This window comes from Loxodonta africana, chromosome 1 (genome assembly GCF_030014295.1).
Source record: "Loxodonta africana isolate mLoxAfr1 chromosome 1, mLoxAfr1.hap2, whole genome shotgun sequence".
Classification (NCBI taxonomy): Eukaryota; Metazoa; Chordata; class Mammalia; order Proboscidea; family Elephantidae; genus Loxodonta; species Loxodonta africana.
This window is the reverse complement of record NC_087342.1, coordinates 119383390-119406484: the sequence shown is the minus strand read 5'-3', so window position 1 is coordinate 119406484 and position 23095 is coordinate 119383390. Positions and strand designations below refer to the sequence as shown.

The window sequence follows — 23095 nt, the reverse complement described above, 5'->3', positions numbered from 1 at the left end:
GTGCGATGTTAAGAGCCTACCTTTTTTTTTTTAATTTTAATAAATAATTTTAGATGATTTTGTATTGTCCATTATTCTACTACATTGCAATCTGCCATATGTGCAAATGCCCCTTATAATAATATGAGGCTTTTTTGTACCTACTCTTGATTTATTCAAACGTTCATCAAATTTATGTATTTCGAGGTGGGGCCAAGATGGCTGACTAGGTAAAAGCTACCTCAGATCCCTTCTGCAACAAAGACTTGGAAGAACAAGTAAATTGATCACATACGTGACAATCTATGAACCCTGACCATCAAACACAGATCTAAAGAGTTGACCTGAGTGACAGAGACTGAGAACGAGCAACTACGGGGAAGCAGCGACTGTTTTCGGAACCTGGAGCCAACATCCCAGTCAGAAAACCTTGGCGCCGGGCTTTGGACTGGGTGCAGGGGAGCTGAGCATGGCATCCTGAGATGGTGCAAACACGGGATGCAGCCCTAGCCCCCAGAAGTGACCTCGGGGGAAGCCCAGCCAGTGCACGTAGGCAGCACAGCGAAACGGCAGACAGGAGGAGAAGTCACCTGGAGGCAGCAACTGGTTTTGGAGCTTGGAGTGCAGCGTGCCAGCCGGGGAACCTTGGCACTGGGCTTTGGACTGGGAGCGGAGGAACTAACCATGGCTTCTGAGACAGCACAAGCACAGGACGCAGGCCTGACCCTTGGGGGCAGTCTCGACCCAGCCAAGGTACACAGGCTACACACCCCTTGGGAATCTCAGACAAAACAGTCATCACCATGCAAGATAAGTAACTTTGTCTATATTTGGGGTGCTACTCCCTCCTATCTATCTGATCCCTCCCCTCCCCTTCCCAGGTGGCTTCATTAACCTTGGAATTTCCTGAGCCAGAGAGGAAAGTGCTCTGCGGTTTTTGTTTGTTTGTTTTTTTGTCTTTTTCTAACCCATTCTCCTGGCCTGAGAGAAGCAGCTACAAAAAACCCAGGGACCAAAAATCCTTCCCTGACTTCCTGAAATTGGATTAAAAATACAGAACCAGTTCCAGCCAAGCCTATGAGATCCACAGTCTTGGGCTTTCATCCCTACAGGGAACAAGGTGACTATTATAAATGCAAAGACAATTCTGATAGGGATCTGACTGTAATTGTTTTAGCCGATTACTGGAAAGACAAGTTTCCCAGGTCTGAAATCTCTACCTATTAAACAGAGCCCTCACTGACCCACAATGGGGAACTGAGGGCTGAAGCTCCCCCCAGACTACCTAGCCTCCTGCCATAGGGGTCTGAGGATGGTGACACCTACCAATCTGTAGAGGTACATGCATTGGGTAACTAAGGCATAGCTGCAGAGCCCACCCACAAAAGTGCTTTAGGAATAGAGAAACACCTACCTCACTGGCACTTGGGGGAAGCCTGTCAGCATCCTGCTCCCCCTGGAGTGTGACCCCCCAGCTGCTACTAGAATCTGGTGCACACAACTATCACCACTACTCCTCTAGGTGGATAGGTGACAGTCTGCGCCAAACACTTGATGACCCAAAATCAGATTCTACTCAAGAATAGTGAATGGACTCTTAGGCTTATATATCTGGTAACAGCCCAAACCAGCTGGTAATAGGACATAAGTGATTCAAAGGCTACAAAACTCAAGATAGCACAATCTAGTAGCCCATCTATGTGTATTGAAAGAAAACAAAACAAGATAAGACTCAGTGAGCAAATATAAAATAAATCATTACAATATCTTATAGATGGCTCAGAGACAGCAGTCGATATCAAACCACATAAAGGAGCAGACCATGATTGCTTCTGCAACTCCCCAAATTAAAGAATCAAAATCTTTCCCAAATGAAGATACAATCCTAGAATTGCCCGATGCAGAATATAAAAAACTAATTTACAGAATGCTTCAAGACATCAGGGATGACCTCAGAAATGAAATAAGGCAATCTACAGAAAAAGGCAAGGAACACACTGATAAAGCAGTGGAAGAAATCAAAAAGATTATTCAAGAACATAGTGGAAAAAATAATAAGCTGCAAGAATCCATAGAGAGACAGCATTCAGAAATCCAAAAGATTAACAATAAAGTTATAGAATTAGACAAATCAATAGGAAGTCAGAGGAGCAGAATCGAGGAATTGGAATGCAGAGTGGGGGAGATGGAGGATAAGAAAATTGACACCAATATAGTTGAAGAAAAATCAGAGAAAAGATTAAAAAAAAAAAGAAATCCTAAGAATCATGTGGGACTCTATGAAGAAGAATAACTTCCGTGTGATTGGAGTTCCAGAACAGAGAGGAATAACAGAATATACAGAGAGAATAGTTGAAGATCTGTTGGCAGAAAACTTCCCTGACATCATGAAAGACGAAAGGATAGCTATCCAAGATGCTCATCAAACCCCATATAAGATTGATCCAAAAAGAAAATCACCAAGACATATTGTCATCAAACTTGCCAAAACCAAAGATAAAGAGAAAATTTTAAAAGCAGCCAGGGATAAAAGAAAGGTCTCCTACAAAGGAGAATCAGTAAGACTAAGTTCAGACAACTCAGCAGAGACCACGCAGTCAAGAAGGCAATGGGATGACATATACAGAGCACTGAAGGAGAAAAACTGCCAGCCAAGGATCATATATCCAGCAAAACTCTCTCTGAAATATGAAGGTGAAATTAAGACATTTACAGATAAACACAAGCTTAGAGAATTTGCAAAAACCAAACCAAAGCTACAAGAAATACTAAAGGAAATTGTTTGGTCAGAAAAACAATAATATCAGATACCAACACAACACAAGGTCACAGAACAGAACATCCTGATATCAACTCAAATAGAGAAATCACAAAAACAAATTAAGATGAATTTCAAAAGGAAAAAAAAACACTCAAAACAGGGATTCATTGAAGTCAATGTGTAAAAGATCACAGTAATCAAAAAGAGGGACTAAATCAAGAGGCATAGAACTGTCATATGGAGAGGGATACAAGGCGATATAGGACAATACAAGTTAGGTTTTTACTTAGAAAAATAGGGGTAAATATTAAGGTAACCACAAAGAGGTCTAACAATTCCATAACTCAAAAGAAAAACATAGTGACTCAGCAAACATAAAGTCAACTACTATGAAAATGAGGAACACAATTTACAAAGAAAAACGTCTCAGCACAAAAAAGTAAGTGGAAAAATGAAATTGTGAACAACACACACAAAAAGGCATCAAAATGACAACACGAAACACACACTTATCTATAATTACGCTAAATATAAATGGACTAAATGCACCAATAAAGAGACACACAGTCTCAGACTGGATAAAGAAACATGATCCGTCTATATGCTGCCTACAAGAGACATACCTTAGACTTAGAGACACAAACAAACTAAAACTCAAAGGATGGAAAAAATATATCCAGCAAACAACAAGCAAAAAAGAGCAGGAGTAGCAATATTAATTTCTGACGAAATAGATTTTAAAGTTAAATCCACCACAAAGGATAAAGAAGGACACTACATAATGATTAAAGGGACAATAGACCAGGCAGATATAACCATATTAAATATTTATGCACGCAGTGACAGGGCTGCAAGATACATAAAACAAACTTTAACAGAACTGAAAAGTGAGATAGACACCTCCACAATTATAGTAGGAGAATTCAACACACCATTTTCGGAGAAGGACAGGACTTCCAGTAAGAAGCTCAATAGAGACACAGAAGACCTAATTGCTACAATCAACCAACCTGACCTCATAGATGTATACAGAACATTCCAACCAACAGCAGCAAAGTATACTTTTTTTTTCTAGCGCACATGGAACATTCTCTAGAATAGACCACATATTAGGTCATAAAACAAACCTTTGCAGAACCCAAAACATCAAAATATTACAAAGCATCTTCTCAGACCACAGGGCCATAAAAGTGGAAATCAATAACAGAAAAATTAGAGAAAAGAAATCAAATACTTGGAAACTGAGCAAAACCCTGCTGAAAAAAGACTGGGTTATCGGAGACATTAAGGAGGGAATAAAGAAATTCATAGAATGCAATGAGAATGAAAACACTTCCTATCAAAACCTCTGGGACACAGCAAAGCAGTGCTCAGAGGTCAATTTATATCAATAAATGCACACATACATAAAGAAGGAAGAGCCCAAATCAGAGAACTGTCCCTACAACTTGAACAAATAGAAAGCAAGCAACAAAAGAATCCATCAGGCACCAGAAGAAAACAAATAATAAAAATTAGAGCTGAACTAAATGAATTAGAGAACAGAAAAACAATTGAAAGAATTAACAAAGCCAAAAGCTGGTTCTTTGAAAAAATTAACAAAATTGATAAACCATTGACCACACTGACTAAAGAAATACAGGAAACAAATTACCTGAATAATAGATGAAATGGGCCATATCATAACAGACCCAAGTGAAATTAAAAGAATCATATCAGATTATTATGAAAAATTGTACTCTAACAAATTTGCAAACCTAGAAGAAATGGATGAATTCCTAGAAAAACACTACCTACCTAAACTAACACAATCAGAAGTAGAAAAAACTAAATAGACCCATAACAAAAAAAGAGATTGAAAAGGTAATCAAAAAACTCCTAGCAAAAAAAGCCCTGGCCCGGATGGCTTCACTGCAGAGTTCTACCAAGCTTTCAGAGAAGAGTGAACACCACTACTAAAGATATTTCAAAGCATAGAAAATGATGGAATACTATTTAACTCATTCTGTGAAGCCACCCTATCCCTGATACTAAAACCAGGTAAAGACACCACAAAAAAAGAAAATTACAGACCTATATCCCTCATGAATATAGATGCAAAAATCCTCAACAAAATTCTAGCCAATAGAATTCAATAGCATATCAAAAAAATAATCAATCACGACCAAGTGGTATTTATACCAGGTATGCAAGGCTGGTTTAATATTAGAAAAACCATTAATGTAATCCACCATATAAATAAAACAAAAACAAAAACCACATGATCTTATCAGTTGATGCAGAAAAGGCATTTGACAAAGTCCAACACCTATTTATGATAAAAACTCTCAGCAAAATAGGAATTGAAGGAAAATTCCTCAACATAATAAAGGGCAACTATACAAAGCCAACAGCCAACATCAGTCTAAATGGAGAGAGCCTGAAAGCATTTCCCTTGAGAACGGGAACCAGACGAGGATGTCCTTTATCACTGCTCTTATTCAACATTGTGCTAGAGGTCCTAGCCAGAGCAATTAGGCTAGACAAAGAAATAAAGGGCATCCGGATTGGCAAGGAGGAAATAAAATTATCTCTATTTGCAGATGACATGATCTTATACACAGAAAACCCTAAGGAATCCTCCAGAAAACTACTGAAACTAATAGAAGAGTTTGGCAGAGTCTCAGGTTATAAGATAAACATACAAAAATCACTTGGATTCCTCTACATCAACAAAAAGGACATCGAAGAGGAAATAACGAAATGAATGCCATTCACAGTAGCCCCCAAGAAGATAAAATACTTAGGAATAAATCTTACGAAAGATGTAAAAGACCTATACAAAGAAAACTACAAAGTACTAGTGCAAGAAACTAAAAAGGACCTACATAAGTGGAAAAACATACCTTGCTCATGGGTAGGAAGACTTAACATAGTAAAAATGTCTATTCTACCAAAAGCCATCTATACATACAATGCACTTCCGATCCAAATTCCAATGACATTTTTTAATGTGATGGAGAAACAAATCACCAACTTCATATGGAAGGGAAAGAAGCCCTGGATAAGTAAAGCATTACTGAAAAAGAAGAAGAAAAGTGGGAGGCCTCGCTGTACCTGATTTTAGAACATATTATACAGCCACATTAGTCAAAACAGCCTGGTACTGGTACAACAACAACAGGCACATAAACCAATGGAACAGAATTGAGAACCCAGATATAAATCCATCCACATAGGAGCAGCTGATATTTGACAAAGGCCCAGTGTCAGTTAATTGGGGAAAAGATAGTCTTTTTAACAAATGGTGCTGGCATAACTGGATATCCATTTGCAAAAAAATGAATCAGGACCCATACCTCACACCATGCACAAAAACTAACTCCAAGTGGATCAAAGACCTAAACATAAAGACTAAAACGATAAAGTTCATGGAAGAAAAAATAGAGACAACATTAGGAGCCCTAATTCAAGGCATAAACAGAATACAAAACATTACCAAAAATGACAAAGAGAAATCAGATAACTGGGAGCTCCTAAAAATCAAACACCTATGCTCCTAAAAATCAAAATCATCTAAAGACTTCACCAAAAGAGTAGAAAGACCACCTACAGATTGGGAAAAATTTTTAAGCTATGACATTTCCAACCAGCTCCTGATCTCTGAAATCTATATGATTCTGTTAAAACTCAACCACAAAAAGACAAACAACCCAATCAGGAAGTGGGCAAAGGATATGAACACGCACTTCACTAAAGAAGATATTCAGGCAGCTAACAGATACATGAGAAAATGCTCTCGATCATTAGCCATTAGAGAAATGCAAATTAAAACTACGATGTGATTCCATCTCCAACAAGGCTGGCATTAATCCAAAAAACACAAAATAATAAATGTTGGAGAGGCTGCGGAGAGATTGGAACTCTTACACACTGCTGGTAGGAATGTAAAATGGTGCAACCACTTTGGAAATCTATCTGGCGTTTTCTTAAAGAGTTAGAAATAGAACAACCATACAACACAGAAATCCCACTCCTTGGAATATACCCTAGAGAAATAAGAGCATTTACACGAACAGATATATGCACACCCATGTTTATTGCAGCACTGTTTACAACAGCAAAAAGCTGGAATCAACCAAGGTGTCCATCAATGGATGAATGGTTAAATAAATTATGGTATATTCACACAATGGAATACTATGCATTGATAAAGAACAGTTACGAATCTGTAAAACATTTCATAACATGGAAGAACCTGGGAGGCATTATGCTGAGCGAAACTAGTCAGATGCAAAAGGACAAATATTGTATAAGACCACTGTTATAAGATCTTGAGAAATAGTATAAACTGAGAAGAACACATTCTTTTGTGGTTATGAGGGGGGGAGGGAGGGAGGGTGGGAGAGGGTTATTTACTGATTAGTTAGTAGATAAGAACTACTTTAGGTGAAGGGAAGGACAATACTCAATACACGGAAGGTAAGCTCAACTGGACTGGACCAAATGCAAGGAAGTTTCTGGGATAAACTGAATGCTTCGAAGGTCAGCGGAGCAAGGGCGGGGGTTTGGGGACTATGGCTTAAGGGGATTTATAAGTCAATTGGCAAAATAATTCTATTATGAAAACATTCTGCATCCCACTTTGAAGCGTGGTGTCTGGGGTCTTAAATGCTAACAAGAGGCCATCTAAGATCCATCAATTGGTCTCAACCCACTTGGATGAAAGGAGAATGAAGAACACCAAGGTCACACAATAACTATGAGCCCAAGAGACAGAAAGGGCCACATGAACCAGAGACTTACATCATCCTGAGACCAGAAGAACTAGATGGTGCCTGGCCACAACCGATGACTTCCCTGACAGGGAGCACAGCAAAGAACCCCTGAGGATGTAGGAGAGCAGTGGGATGCAGACCCCAAATTCTCATAAAAAGACCAGACTTAATGGTCTGACTGAGACTAGAAGAATCCCAGCAGTCTTGGTCCCCAAACCTTCTGTTGGCCCAGGACAGGAACCACACCCGAAGACAACTCATCAGACATGGAAGGGACTGGACAATGGGTTGGAGAGAGATGCTGATGAAGAGTGAGCTACTTGTATCAGGTGGACACTTGAGACTGTGCTGGCATCTCTGTCTGGAGGGGAGATGGGAGGGTAGAGAGGGTTAGAAACTGGCAAAACAGTCAAGAAAGGACAGACTGGAAGGAGGGAGCAGGCTGACTCATTAGGGGGAGAGTAAGTGGGAGTATGGAGAAAGGTGTATATAAGCTTATGTGTGACAGACTGACTTGATGTGTAAACTTTCACTTAAAGCACAATAAAAAATATTAAAAAAAATTTATGTATTTCCAGGAGGAATTCATGTTTAATTATGTGGTGTTTATATTGACACTCAGCACTGATTTTCTACTGAATGCCAAGAACGAGTACTAGTATACATATATATTGAGGAATGTTCCCATTTTAAAGCTGGTTTTAATGTCTGTCAAAACTCTTACTGAATGGAGCTGAGAAGGATGTACTTACTACACACACTCCAGTTTTCCTTCTGGGTGCCCTCAAGTTGCTGAAAGGTAAAAGGATAGCTTCCTTTATCTTTTGTTTTAGTGAAGTGTAAGACATTGTTCTTGGAGTTTTAGATGACTTACGTGACATCAGGAACCTTATTTTTACTTTGTTACAAATATATTATTAAACTGCCGGAGATTTCCTTTGACTGCACCTTGGAACATGGACAGTCTGAAAGGAGGGTTTCAGGTATCAGCTTTGTTGATTTAGGCTTTCATTCTAGATAGGCACCTGGTGAGAGAAACTTCATTAGCCTGCTCTAGAGGTTTTAGAGGTCCAGGTCTCCTCTGGGTATCTGCTATATCAGTGAGAAGGTTTTATGTGTTTCTGACTAGAATGAGTTAGAAGAGAAATTAATGTCTAAGAAATAAATAGCGGAATATGGAGAGTTTACCATGAAATGCAGCATGTAAATATTTCAGATAAGATGATAAAAATGGGTTCTTTTTGGAAAATTTAATATCTAATGTCCCCCTACAAAGTCCAGTACACTTTCAAAAGAAAAATCACACAATTTCCTGATTAAGACTTTTCATTTGTGCAGCGGGAGCATTTGATTTGGCTGTAGCAGCAGTTTTCTTTGGGAATACTGGCAACAGAACAGGATATTCCAATCTCCATAAAGACTTTATTTACACATAAAATTACTCTTTAAGAAATCAAGAACATGCAAAAATATATCTAGAAATTTCTACTGTGGATGGTGTCAGTTTCCTGGGGAAAAAGCAATACAATGAGTTGTAGGACGAGTAGTGTGGGAAGGGTATAAAGGATCATATCTGTCACTCTCAGGAGGACTGATTTTATATATAGAAGCCACCCATTTTTACTGCTGGGGTGAGTGTGTACACACACACACACACATATCCTAGAGATGTCGGAGAAATAAGTTGGAGAAATACCCTTCAAAATATGCCTCCATTTAATTCTATATAAGATTGAAAAATATGAGTAAAGCAGACAATTTACATTCTGTGTAAAAGAAAGTTTCATTATTTTTTTTTTCCAATCAAAACTCCATAGTTTGTGATGTATTTAGCCTCATCCTAAAAAAAAAAAAAAAAAAAAGAATACTGGAATAAAATTCAGGAGCTTAACCGGGTAAACTTAGAAAGCTGTTTAATCTCTCCTTCAGTTCTGCCGACCTTATAGTGTAGCTTCGCAAGTGAAAAGTAGATAGAAAAGTGCTTTGGAATAATAAAACAACATACAAATGCAAGATAGTACTGCTTTTGTTGTTGCTCTATGAAAGTGAACCATTAGAAATCTGATGCCAGTTGTGGTTATACACTCAGCCATACTACATAGTTTTTTAAAACCGTCACTCTGGATAATACATCTTTTGTTTTTCACTAGTACCATGTACTACTGCATGTTAAATAGGGCTCAGTAACATAAGCCTTTTAATGCTGTTAAAATAAATTTAGACTATAGACTTCTTTAAGAACTATGTTGATAACTTCTGCAGACTATTTTTTTTTCCAACTCAATTTCTTGGAACTCACAAGTAATTCATCAACTCTTAAATATTCGATATGTAAGAATAGTAGTATTCCCTTCCCCACAAAGGTGGCAGATCCCTATACTACTAAATTGTAAGCTTGTTGTAAACCCGTTGCCATTGAGTCGATTCTGACCTGTAGCAATCCTATAGGACAGAGTAGAACTGCCCCATAGGGTTTCCAGGGAGTGGCTGGTAGATTCAAACTGCCAACTTCTTGGTTAGCAGCCAAATTCTTAATCACTGTGCCACCAGGGCTCCAGGGTTGTTATAGGCAGGAAGTTTTACTGGGTTGATTCACTTCATACCTAGTAAATATAATAATGTTGGTTAACATGTTTACTAAATGAAAGGTCAGCTTTTTCACTTTTCTAAATTTTAGATATGAATTAATATATTCACTCATTTAATAAACATTAATCAAGTGTTTATAAGGTGTCCATTCTGGTACCTCTGAAGTTCTTAATCAGAAAATGGGAAACAGTGAGGCAAAGAAGTGATTACAGATATATTTTAAAATAGTACTATGCAAAGGGCTATGGAATCATAAAAATGAAATTATTTAGTTTTAACTGAACAGATCAAGAAAGCATTTCTTGAGTAAATGACAGATCGAGTCTTGGAGAATGAGTAAGAATTTTGGTCAAAGCAGTAATTGAGTATTAGTTGAGGTAATCATTGCGTTACAAAACAATTTTCCATGGGTCTCTTGCATTTCTTCATGTCTTAATAGTAAAGCACTAACTGTCGTTCTTCTTCTAGAATCTTTTCAAGATGTTTGTCTAGCAAATAGCCTTGGAAGACAGGAGCTAGTGACTCCCTCTAGAACAAAGGCAGGCATGCTTACTGCCAATTATGAAATGTTCAGGTTCCCTAAGTGCAGCTTCTGTAATGTAAACAACTGCACATGTAGGTATTGCCTGGTCCTCCTCATATTGCCCTGTGGGAGTTGTAGCTCAGGGGACTACTGTACAAGAATGTTGATACTCTGACTACGGTTATTAATGTGAGTAAAAAAGCTTTTTGTCACTGACCAGGAGTCTCATGTTTTCTGTCAGAATCCATGGAACTGTGGAAGGGTTAACTTATTAGCTAGCAGGTGGGGTAAAATCTGAACCCTTCACAGTTTTTAACAGTTTTGTTGATGAAGATGGATGTTGGCAGAGACATGGCTTTCTGAAAAATGAGGGCTTCATGCATGGGTGGTTTAATAGGAATTGAAAGAAGTCCATGAGAATTGGTAACAAACATGTTGAGCGGATTTTATGGTCAACTAGGCAATAAATAGTCCTCTACTTTGCAGCCTGTTAATGATGAGCAATTGGGAATGTGGTTGTAGATTGAGTACCGGGAAATAGGCAACAGCAGTATGAGTGGTGCCCTGGTTGTACTGATTGCCCTCAGGGCAGGGGAAATTCCTTGGCAGTCTGGTGGTGAGTGGCAGGTCCACCCTGCTGCAACAACTATTTATGAAATGAATCCTTTGTAGGCAGAAGGCTCCACCCTCTTTCCTTCAATAATTAGAGAGAGTATGGAAGGAAAAATAAATTGGCCAACATTGTGGAAGAAACCAGGTGAATCATAAGAACTTTGATTGGCTCATTTGGGGGTCAGATGTGTAATACTTACTAAGGAAAAATAACACACTTGGGCCTTGTTAAAGCTTAGTCCCTCTGCAGTCTATCAGGCCAATCTTAGATCCAATTGGAGATAATAGTAAAAGCCTCGATGTTTTTTGTTATGGGTCCTGCTGATTGAACCATCTGGGGCCCATACTCAGATTAGGTCCACTAGAATTAAGCTACTGACCAAGCTTCCATCATCCAAATTGCCACTGTTGCTGCCTGGATCCATCGTTATACTGAACATGGCAACACATCCACTGTCATAGACTAGGCACAAAGTAAACGACTCTGCTTCTGATGCAAGGGCCAGCACTCATGGCATGAGGTTTGTTCAGCTGGTTGGATCCAGGATTCTTGGGGGTGGGCAATTGCTAAGGTTGGTATTGCAGGTTAGCCTATTGTATTTTTACGCAAATAATGCATGCCTTCTACGTTTATTTGCCACCCATGCCCTCCCCCCATAAGGTATTTTCAAAAGCATGCCATGCTGATTTTTTTACACCAATATGCCAAAAAAAAAAAAAAAAAATGGCGTAATGGCACTTACAAAAATACCTCGGGAAGGGAGATGTGTGTTATTTGCATAAAAATACGGTAATTCTGTTGCTGGGAGCTTTGAGAATAACCTAGTTAAATGTTGTTTATGAAAGAAATTGAGCAGGTTTTGTCCCAGCCTCTATTTGTCAGATTAATCAGAGGAGCCAATAGAGTGGATTAAAAAAAAAAGAGAGTGGATTAGTCATAGGAAAATTTCCAGCAGCCAAGATGGTATAAAAATGAAAGATGGATATTAGTGGGAAATAATTCTTCCTGGATTTCTTGAATTTCTGTATGTTTTGGGAACAAGGCACTAATTGTCTTTGTTGCAGAATATCCTTTCAAGGATTTTTGTATAGGGAGTAGATTTGAATGATAGAAATAGTATCTCCTTCTGGAGCAAAGGGTAAATTTGCTTACAGCCTTAGAAGGTAGAAATAAAGTCTCCTTTCGAAGAAAAGGAAAGGCTTGCTCACTGTCATGTATAATACACATAATTTCTACCTCCAGAGCAAAGGAGAGATACACTTATTGTCCATTATAAAAAATTCAGATTCTCTAAGTGTAGAGTTTCTCCCCTGTAATGCAACCCACTGCATAAGAAGAAGACACATGGCCCTTTTTGCTTTGCTGGATGGCTTGGGGAATCAACACAAATTCTTATACTCAGGCTACTGCTCTTGCTATGGGTGATAAATTTTCTTTATCTCTGAACCAGGAGTCTTGTGCCTCCCTCTAGCATCCATGACAAACCTTACCTGTTAACTTCTAAGTAGAGTAAAATTTCATACACTTCACCGTTCTTGAGTACCTTTAAAATATAAACTTATAATCCCTGGTGGTAAGAGCTTGTCTGCTAACCAAAAAACGTCAGCAGTTGGAATCTGCAAGATGCTCCTTGGAAATGCTATGGGGCAGTTCTACTCTGTCCTGTAGGGTAGCTGTGGGTCACTATGAGTTGGAATCTATTCGATGGGAATGGGTTTGGTTTGTTTTTTTAATCTTAATAAAGTCTAAAAGCATTGAAATATATTTACTTCTGTAATACGAACTGATTGCTTCTTATTGACAGTAAATTCCTATTCAAGCAATGATTCAGGGATGTAGGAATCTTCCAGTTTTTGTCTCTATCATCTTTATCTTTGAAGCTTTATCTTTTAGCTTTTAGTGTGCCATACTTATCTGCGTCAAGGTGGCTGAAGGGGAAAGAACATGAAGGGGTGTGCATGGTATATTTTCATGGACCAAGTCTAAAAGTGGTGCATATTTTTCCCATTCATGTTCCATTAGCTGGAACTTGTTCAAATATAACTCCTAGACAAAGGAAAAATGGGGTCCATTTCTATGTCCATGAAAAGCGAAACACAGCTGGCGAATTGCCTTCCCTACAGATGAAAAAGTATTTCCAAGCAACAGAAACTTCATGTGTACAGATGTGCAAGTGAGGAAGACATGATTTTAGCTCAGCTTTTTTTTTTTTTTTTTTAAAGCATAGGTTGGAGCCTTGGTAGTGCAGTGGTTAAGCGTTCAACTGCCAACCAAAATGTTGGCAGTTCAAGTCCACGAGCCACTCCTTGGATTTGCCTACAAGGCAGTTCTACTCTGCCCTATAGGGTGCTGTGAAGTCAGAACCACCTCCACGGCAATGGGTTTGGGTTTTGTTTTTTTTTTTTTTTTTTGTAAACCATAGGCTGCATGAAGGAGAGTGATGATAGGAAAGGAGAGATTCGTCCTGAGCATCTTTTTCCTTAGGCTGAGAGTTCTCTCTGACTGTTAGATATGCTGTTAGATTGAAGGATATTAAGGAGAGTACTTAGGAAACTTTAGTGATAGATTTTATGTGCTCATGTGACATTGTATGACTAGGCATTGTTTATGTAAATCTAAAGATCTATAGTTAAGTCGATACGGAGACAGTAATGCCCAAGAAGAGACTAAAGCTCACCAAGAGAAGCCTCTCACATCACACATATTCAACTTGTATGTATTAATTGGTTTTATTTATATTGTTGTTTGCTTCTTCGTTTACTTCAGCATTTCTGTTTTTAAGGATCTTGCTGTTCTTTGAACTTACTGAATACATTCTAACTTTCTGCTGATTTCTCAGGTATTTGCCTATGTCTAGAAAGACAAAACAGTAGCATTAGATTCAGGAACAAATCTAAAGAGATACCATGTGAACACATTCTGGTTTGACTGAAATGGCGATAATTATTGGCATTCTGTAATTTCTTCGGATTGCTTGTTAATTATGCCAGCTTCAACAAATTGATGCAAAGGAAGAGCATGAGCTCTTTGATTATATTCAACCTGTTGTTATCACCCTAAAAACACTATGTTCTTTTTTTTTTTTTGGTGAACATTGCTGTTTAATAAAGAAGTGCTCTTCACCCATTAAGCTCCAAGGTAATTGCAGTTGAAAATGCAACTTCAGGAAACAATCAGTGACAATAAGATGACATGGTCTAAGATTCCCTAGATGTGTGTGTGTGTGTGTGTATGTGTGTGTTTCCTTTTCTGCATTCTTGACTGGATAAAATTAGAAAGAGGAGTAACCTCTCATCTACTCCACATTTTTCAAATGCCACCCCAGTCCTTTACTGCCTTGTTGAACTTACGGCCACACTGTAAATGAAACATTATTCTGTGACTGTCATCCAAAACTGAGCCTGAAGCTAAGGTACCCCACATCTCCCCCAGGAACTCCTCAAGTTAACATCACCACCTGTTCAGAAGACACATAAATGAGAATTATTTTCTTTATTGGTTAATTTTTGCTTATTGCCCAACTTCATGATGATTGTGGGAGGTGGTCAGTAAAGACTGTGATAGAGACCATCTGGGTTCTGTTATCTTAGCACAGAGTGCTAATAAAGTCAGAAGACTGCTTTGGACCCTAACAGAGCCAGTGAACATTTTTTTTCTGTGCCGTAGACACAAACTGGGTTCTGCATCCAAAACAACCACTTCATCAGTATTTACCAATGTCTATTAGAAGGACAGAGTGAGACAGTATGAATCAGTGGGTCAAAAGTCATCATCCCTGAAGAAGAATGAAACAAAAATCCTTTGAAGACAGGTCCTGACTATTTGGATTGATGTCATCAACTATCTATTTGAAGAACTTGATGAATGGATCACCTACACTTAACCAGCTCAGAATGTACCAGGAGGTTACATTGGTCCAAGTCTTGAAAGATTACTCTACCTCTGATTTTAACTGCAAGATGAAGTTTATAAAAGCTGTTCTTATTTCCCAGGTTTTAAACTGGTGTCTTCAAAAACATGGTGTGTCCATAATAACCAGTTTGGGAACAGAAGTTCCAGGATACAGACCCTCTTTTACATCAGATTTGGGTTAAAGGTAGGGTAGGGTATTACACTGGGTTTGGACTAGGCTGTTCCTAATAGGGTGTTAAGGATTAAAGTCTACTGTGGGGTCTGTCCCTAAGGAAGTAGCATCTAGGTGGCAGTTGTGCTATTGACACAGAGAAGAAACAAACATCACACATTCTTCTCTAGTCTCAACTTCCTGGGTACAAGCCAGATAACTAAATCTACACTCCTCAAGTTCAGAATATAGAGGGTAGCATCTTGTATGACTGTACTTGCTAGAAGTCTATTGATATGATGATCTACTTATTTAATAAATTCGAGCAGTGCCAAGTTTATCATTATATACAGAATTAGCCTATAGATTTGCTCTGTAGATCCTGGGTAAATCATCTATTCCACAGTTATATTTTAAAAATTAACCTTTTGAATTCTAATCACATCTAGATAGACTGAATATCACTCAATTGCAAGGAAAGAATGGCTTTATGTTGCCAATAACGTCAACTTGGTATGAAGATTATATCATTGTATTGATTTCTTACTGTTTTAACTTTCAGGGGTGAGAACTTAATGAAACAAAGTGTAGTTGTTTAACTTCTTCAAATAAGCAAGTATTGTCACCTAAAAATGATCTGTTTTTCTTGCTCTTGTATTTCGTATTTCAGGAATCATCCCAGTTATCTGGACTCCCTGAGTATGTTAAAATAGTAGAAGTTGGACCAAGGGATGGATTACAGAATGAAAAGGTAATTTGATAATAATTTTACATTTTTATTTCAAATTATAAGTCTAAATATTAATATTTCTTAAACTTATGTGGATTTCATACGCTCCATTGTTACATGTGCTCTCGGTTGCAGCTTAAACTTAGAAATCATCAAATAGGATTTGCTTTTAGTTAGGAAGTAATTTTTTTTTGTGCTTCAGTAGACCCCATAGAATTTACTCACCGAATCACTTTTTATGTTTTCATAGGTTATAGTTCCTACGGATATAAAAATTGAATTTATCAATAAACTTTCCCAAACTGGCTTGTCTGTAATAGAAGTGACCAGCTTTGTGTCCTCCAGATGGGTACCACAGGTATGTAAATGTATAACTCCTGAATTATATCCTCAATTCAACTCTGAGAATTATTTAGTAAACAATATAATATCTATTATGACATTAAATTGATATAATTTCTTATTTGCCATGCTTATTTTCTTACAAAATATTAGCCCATGCACTGAGATCTGGATTAAAGAAAATTCCTTTGATGGAATATTTTAAATCAAGTCCTAAGAAGTTATTTGGAACTCCATACTAAACACATGTGAGTATGTGGTCCAGTGTACGAGTGCAAGATGAGCCTCTTAAACAGTAATTTAGGAACATGGCCATCATTTACCATTTTACTGACTTTATGAATGATCTGAATGTCTCCAGGTGCTTTAGACTTTTTGTCTATTAGATGGAAGCGATTGAAGGCCTGATAACTGCCCCATGGAATCCCATATTAGAGAGTGAGAAATGTGGATATACACTTTCTTCATTTTGCACCTTTTAGCGCTTACATTTGCAATAGGGTCATATAGGTGGAATATATATATATATATATCTTCATTAAAGACAAGGCAAAAAGGGTCATTTTAGAACTTTTCATTGGAAGATGATAGACTCCCGGGTTTATCCAGAGTTGGCAGGCAGGTGGCAGCACTCATCACTCTTGAGACTTGACTCTGATCTTTGAAACGTGATTAATACTTAGCTGCCAATAAAATTCTCTCCCTTCTCAATCCAATGCTTGTTCTCAGCCCTCAGGTCCCTCAGTCTCTCCCCATCACTTAACTCCATTGATTGCTCTCCCACTCTTGTCCCTTGGTTTCCATTATTCTCTACTCTCCTGGTTTTGTTACTTCACCAACTGCTTTTTTTCTGTCATCTCTGATATTTCTATCTTTCTGCTAACACTAAATTTAGGTTCCTACAAAGTTCTGCCTTCAGTACTTTTCTCTGCCTATACTATTTTCTTTGGTAGTCTTTCCAACATCAGTGGTCACCTCCATGAGGATGACAGATCTTTATATCTAGGTCTTCCATCTCTGTAAGCTTCCACTGGATGTGCCATCAGCAACTGAAACTCAGTGGATACGAAATAAAATCTGTTATTTTCCATAGTACTTTATGCTAGTAGCTCAACTGTTTCCATTGAAATTTTGGACTTTGACTGCTGAAAGGGTTGTCTTATGTATTTAGTCATTCACTGGCTAATAAAAAATCTTCTTTCTTGATGCAGTTTATACTTGTCTTTTCTTTTTAATTCCCACTGATGCATTACTAATCTAGACCCTTGTGGTGTAAAGCCTAAAATCAAGGCTCAATAGTGTGTGCTTCATCTGGTGAAACCAGGAGGGACTTCAGTGGTCAAGTTTCCCTCCCCACTCTGCTCTGATGGACCAGGTCTCCTACATGAGAAACCCTCCTTGTCAAGGGGACCAGGCACAGTTCCTGCTTATTCTTGAGTAGTAGGTTTCAGGTCCCTGCCAGCTCACAGAATTATCCAACACCAATCACATCATCTTGCGGGAACTGATGTCCCTTCACTCTCTTGACACTACAAAGTGTGCTGCAAGCCTGCCTCCACAGCCCCTGGTTTTTCACTCTGTTCCTGAGTGCAGCCCCAGTGTGACCTTGCATGGGATGAAGTGTCTTCCTCCCAAGGCTGTGAGTATCTGTGACTAATAAACTGCTGTTGATCTCATCTGTCCAATGTCAGGTGTCATGTGTTTGTTCATGTCTATAACCCTAGAGAGGGAATTCCTTCCTTACCAACGGGGTGACTAGGAGGCAATTAAAATAACCTTCATTGCCTAATTGTTGCAGTACCTTAAGTGATATTCATATATTTATTTATCTATTTATTTATTGTACTTTTGGTGAAAGTTTACAAATCAAGTCAGTCTCTCATACAAAAAGTTACACACACCTTGCTATGTACACCTAGCTGCTCCCCTCCTAAAGAGACAGTACATTCTTCCTCTCCAACCTGTATTCCCCACATCCATTCAACCAGCTCCAGTCCCCCTCCTCCTTCTCATCTCCCCTACAGACAGGAGTTGCCAACATAGTCTCATGTGTCTACTTGAGCCAAGAAGCTCACTCCTCACCAGTGTCATTGTCTATCTTATAGTGCAGTCCAATCCATGTCTAGAGAGTTGGCTTTGGGAATGGTTCCAGTCTTGGGCTAACAAAGGGTCCAGGGACCATGACCATCAGCGTCCCTCCAGCCTGTCAGACCATTAAGTCTGGTCTTTTTATGAGAATTTGAGATCTTCATCCTGCTGTTCTCTTGCTCCATCAGGGATTCCCTGTTGTGTACCATGTCAGGGCAGTGATCAGTGGTAGCCGGGTACCATTTAGTTCTTCTGGTCTCAGGCTGATGGAGTCTCTCTGGTTTATGTGGCTTTTTCTATCTCTTGAGGTCATCTTACCATATGTCTCCTTTGCACCAGGTAGGTTGAGGCCAATTGATATATCTTACATGGCTGCTTGCTAGCATTTAAGACCCCAGACGCCTCTCCCCAAAGTGGGATGCAGAATGTTTTCTTAATACATTTAGTTATGCCAGTTGACCTAGGTGGCCCCCAGATCCCCATCCCTGCTACTCTGGCCTTCAAAGCACTTGGTTATATTCAGGACACATCTTTGCTTTTAGTTTAGTCCAGTTGTGTTGACTTCCTCTGTGTTGTGTGTTGCTCTTCCTTTCACCTAAAATAATTTTTGTCTATCTAGTTAGTGAATGTCCCTCTCCCTCCCCCTCCCCCTCATAACCATCAAAGAATATTTTTTTCTGTCATTAAACTTTATCAGGAGTTCTTATAATAGTGGTCTCATACAATATTTGTCCTTTTACAACTGACTAATTTCACTCAGCATAATGCCTTCCAGATTCCTCCACATTATGAAATGTTTCACAGATTCATCATTGTACTTAACCATTGCACAGTATTCCATTGTGTGAATATACCATAATTTATTTATCCATTCTTCTGTTGATGGGCACCTTGGTTGCTTCCATCTTTTTGCTATTGTAAACAGTGCTGCAGTGAACATGGCTGTGCATATATCTGTTTGTGTAAAGGCTCTTGTTTCTCTAGGAAATATTCCAAGGAGTGGAGTTGCTGGATCATATGGTAGTTCTATTTCTAGCTTTTTAAGGATGCATCAAATCAATTTCCAAAGGGGTTGTACCATTTTACATTCCCACCAGCAGTGTGTCAGTGTTCCAGTCTCTCCACAACCTCTCCAACATTTATTATTTTGTGTTTTTTGATTAATGTCAGGCTTGTTGGGGTGAGACAGAATCTCATTATAGTTTTGATGTGCATTCCTCTAATTGCTAATGAGTCGGAATTGACTCAACGGCAGTGGGTTTGGTTTTTGGTTTTTTAATGGCTAATGACCGTGAGCATTTCCGCATGTATCTGTTAGCTGCCTGAATGTCTTCTTTGGTGAAGTGCCTGTTCATATCCTTTGCCCATTTTTTAATTGGGTTTTTTGTCTTTTTGTGGTTGAGCTTTTGCGGTATCATGTAGATTTTAGAGATCAGACACTGATCGGAAATGTCATAGCCGAAAACTTTTTCCTAGCCTGTAGGTAATCTTTTTACTCTTTTAGAGAAGTCTTTGGATAAGCATAGGTGTTTGATTTTTAGGAGCTCCCAGTGCTTCCTATGTTATAGGTGTTATAAAGGTAGAGACTGTGTTTTCTTGTTCATTGCTGTATCCCCAGTGCTTTGTGCATAGTAAGTACTCAATAAATACTTGTGAAATGAATAATAAATCAATCAGCCTGACAGAACATACAATACATACTACTTTCAATTCACTGATGTGGACAAGAGACTCTTAACTTTTGTTCTTGTACTTAGTCCTGTGTAATGAAGGCCCTGGTGACACAGTGGTTAAACGCTTAGCTGCTAAACAAAAGGTCAGCGGTTCAAACCCACCAGCCTGGAGAAAGATGTTGCAGTCTCCTTCAGAGAGATCACAGCTTTGGAAACCATATGAGGTCACAATGAGTCGAAATCTACTCAGTGGCAATGGGTTTTAATGAAGGTCACAGACACTTTCCTTAGGAAGACATGCATAACTTGATGAGATTAGACATATTTGTTTGAGATTGACATTTTATAAAATGACAGCTATTACTGTTTGACTAGCTGCCATTAATTTTAAGGGAGTGTTAGACCCCGTTAAGTCTCATGAAGTTATCCCTGTGGGAGATGGGAAATTGATTGATTGACTCATCAGACTGATCTAGGAGCAATTTGATCTAAGATCAGTAATCTAGGATGCACCTGGTGGCATTTAAAGGATGAGACTGAAATCCTTTCCAGAGGGCCAAGCTGCTTCTTACACAGCTAGCTAAGAGAAAAGATGAACAAAACAAAAGGGAAGGCAGTCAGTCTGTGAGCAATAAAAGGAAAATGCCTCCTGGCTTCAAGTTAAGAGGATTACATGTGGTAGGACTATAAAATTATATGATTTATTTTGGGCTTGGTCCTGGACTTAACCTATTGAGATTTAATGAACTCTCCTTAGACTCAAAACATTACCAAATAAATGATTGAATTTACCCACATACCTCTGGAGGAAGGCTATGCTGAGGTAGAAGTGCCCCTAGAACTGTTCTTGTCCACATTCCCCCTGGGGCTTGAGCAAGTGACTCAACCTCTTTGAACCTTGGAAATCCCAGCAGTGATGCCTGCAGAATGGGAGGGTTGGGGGTAAGAAGGCATGTGAATGGGTCTCTGTGTATCATGCCCAGAGTTGGAGCACCTGGCTCTTGACCAGTGTTCAATAGTGTTATTGAAATGAATGCTTGACTGACAGATAGACTGACCTACTGATCCTGGACTCCATACAACTTAACTTTCTTCTCTTTGATAATCTTTTTTCTAAAGATTAAAATATGTATTTAGTTTAAATGTTGGATCAGGCCCAATCTGAATAAGTAAAGATACTTTGCCCTTTAAATACTAAGGCATTTGTTACAGCTTTAATACTAATCTCTGTACATGTATTCCAAAAATAATAATAATAATAATTTAAGTAAATTAAATATCTGTAAAAGAACAGTATACCTGAGTCAAAGAGAATATGAGACTCATTTTCTGACGTTATACCAGTCACTTACTACATAATACATCAGGTGTTTTTCAAAGGGCGATATTGAGAGTATCCTGGTTTTGCATTTTAGTTTTTCATAATTGCATTGGTGTTTTAGACTTCATCCAGCTTGCCTGAGTAGAGCTTTTTTTTTTTTTTTTTATTGTAGTTGGAAGTTATCTCATTATGTAACCCTAATGATTTTATTGTTTTTATGCTATCAAAAAAGGCTTTCGGTGAGCAGAACGTTCATAATGTTAATTTCTCTTTGGAAATAATATATCATTCTGTCTCATTTTAGGAGGAAATGTTATGATGTCAAGCTTGTCTAATTTAAAGTCATATCTGAGTTTTGTCATGGAATAATTTCCTTATAATGGTTATGTGTGTTCTCTGAAGTAATTTCTACTTCCCCTTAAGACAAAGTGTGTGGCTGTAAATTGGTATTCTCTTAATTCTCAGCATCTTATTATATTTTTTTTTCTGGAATATAGGTCATGGGAATCGTCCTCTGATTTATGTTTAGGTTGCTGCTTGTTCACTTATGTCTTTTTTTAGCATTTTAAAGCTTTTTTACAGTTTCCCTCCTACTGTTTTGTTTGGCAGAAGCTTTCTAACTAAAACAACTACAAGAAAAGTTCCACAGTAGCAGGGTGCCATATAAAACAGGATCCTACACCTATAATCTAAATGGCCAGAAATGATAAAATATTTGCCATAAAAAAAAAAAAAATCCGTGTTCTTTACAACTTCTCTGGAAAAAGGCTTCCTTACAGTGACATGTAATGCAAGAACATTTGGAATGAGTCCAGGTGGTCCTTCACTTAGATGAAAGGAACAACAATAACAGCAGAAAGAAAGCATGTTTGTAAAAGTAGGTAAGCTTATTGCGACTTCAGAATGTGGCTGTTAGTGCTAAGCTACTTAAATAACTATAAATATGCTAACAAGGTATTTTTTTAATGAACTAGAAAGCATTTTATATTCATCTTTAACTTAGCCATTTGGTTTTAAACACTTTCATTAACCTGAGTGATTAAAATGAATGTTATTTATTTAAAAATAAGAATTCATTAAGCATGCATAAAAAACAAACGAACAAACAAACTCATTGCTGTCCAGTCGATTCCTACTGCAGCGGCCCTATAGCATAATACCATATGCTTATATATGTCATATGTAAAGTTTCCATTATACATATTTACTCTCTGTTTAATTAATTTTTAACAGTTGGAATGGGTGAGTCACAAGTCTTGACATATAAAAGTAGAAATAATGTACGTAAGAGACTGCAACAATTATTTACAAGTCAAACTAACACTTAAAAATATAGCCTAAGCCCAGTGTTAGCAAGTTGGGATGTGTGAACTTTCCCCTACCATTTGTTTAATATGAGATGCAAATGAGATGCGATTAGTTTTTAATTGAAATGAAAACACATTTACTGGATTGAAGTTTAAAATTTATGTTGGTAAGATACAGGAGACTGTACCTTCTGCTTGTCTTCCTATCTCTGCTCTTTGTGAGGGGGATGGGTGAGTGGGGAAGAGTTAGGGAATGGAATGATTTAGTGGAGATGTTGGAAGCGTGTGTATATGTGAGAGATCAAGAGAGAAAACCCCAAATTGTTTTGTTTAAGAGCCAGAGTTACCT

The 23095-nt window shown here is 38.2% G+C and overlaps 1 protein-coding gene across 3 annotated transcripts in view; it reads left to right on the top strand.

Moving 5' to 3' along the window:
- The window catches only part of HMGCLL1 (3-hydroxy-3-methylglutaryl-CoA lyase like 1), a 216409-nt gene that overhangs the window by 69033 nt on the left and 124281 nt on the right, over positions 1 to 23095 (top strand). For all 3 annotated transcript variants that reach the window (XM_064287461.1, XM_064287459.1, XM_003404419.4), the window contains exons 2-3: positions 15956 to 16036; positions 16266 to 16373. In XM_064287461.1, the coding sequence (XP_064143531.1) occupies positions 15956 to 16036; positions 16266 to 16373 (189 nt within the window). The remainder of the gene's footprint in view (positions 1 to 15955; positions 16037 to 16265; positions 16374 to 23095) is intronic.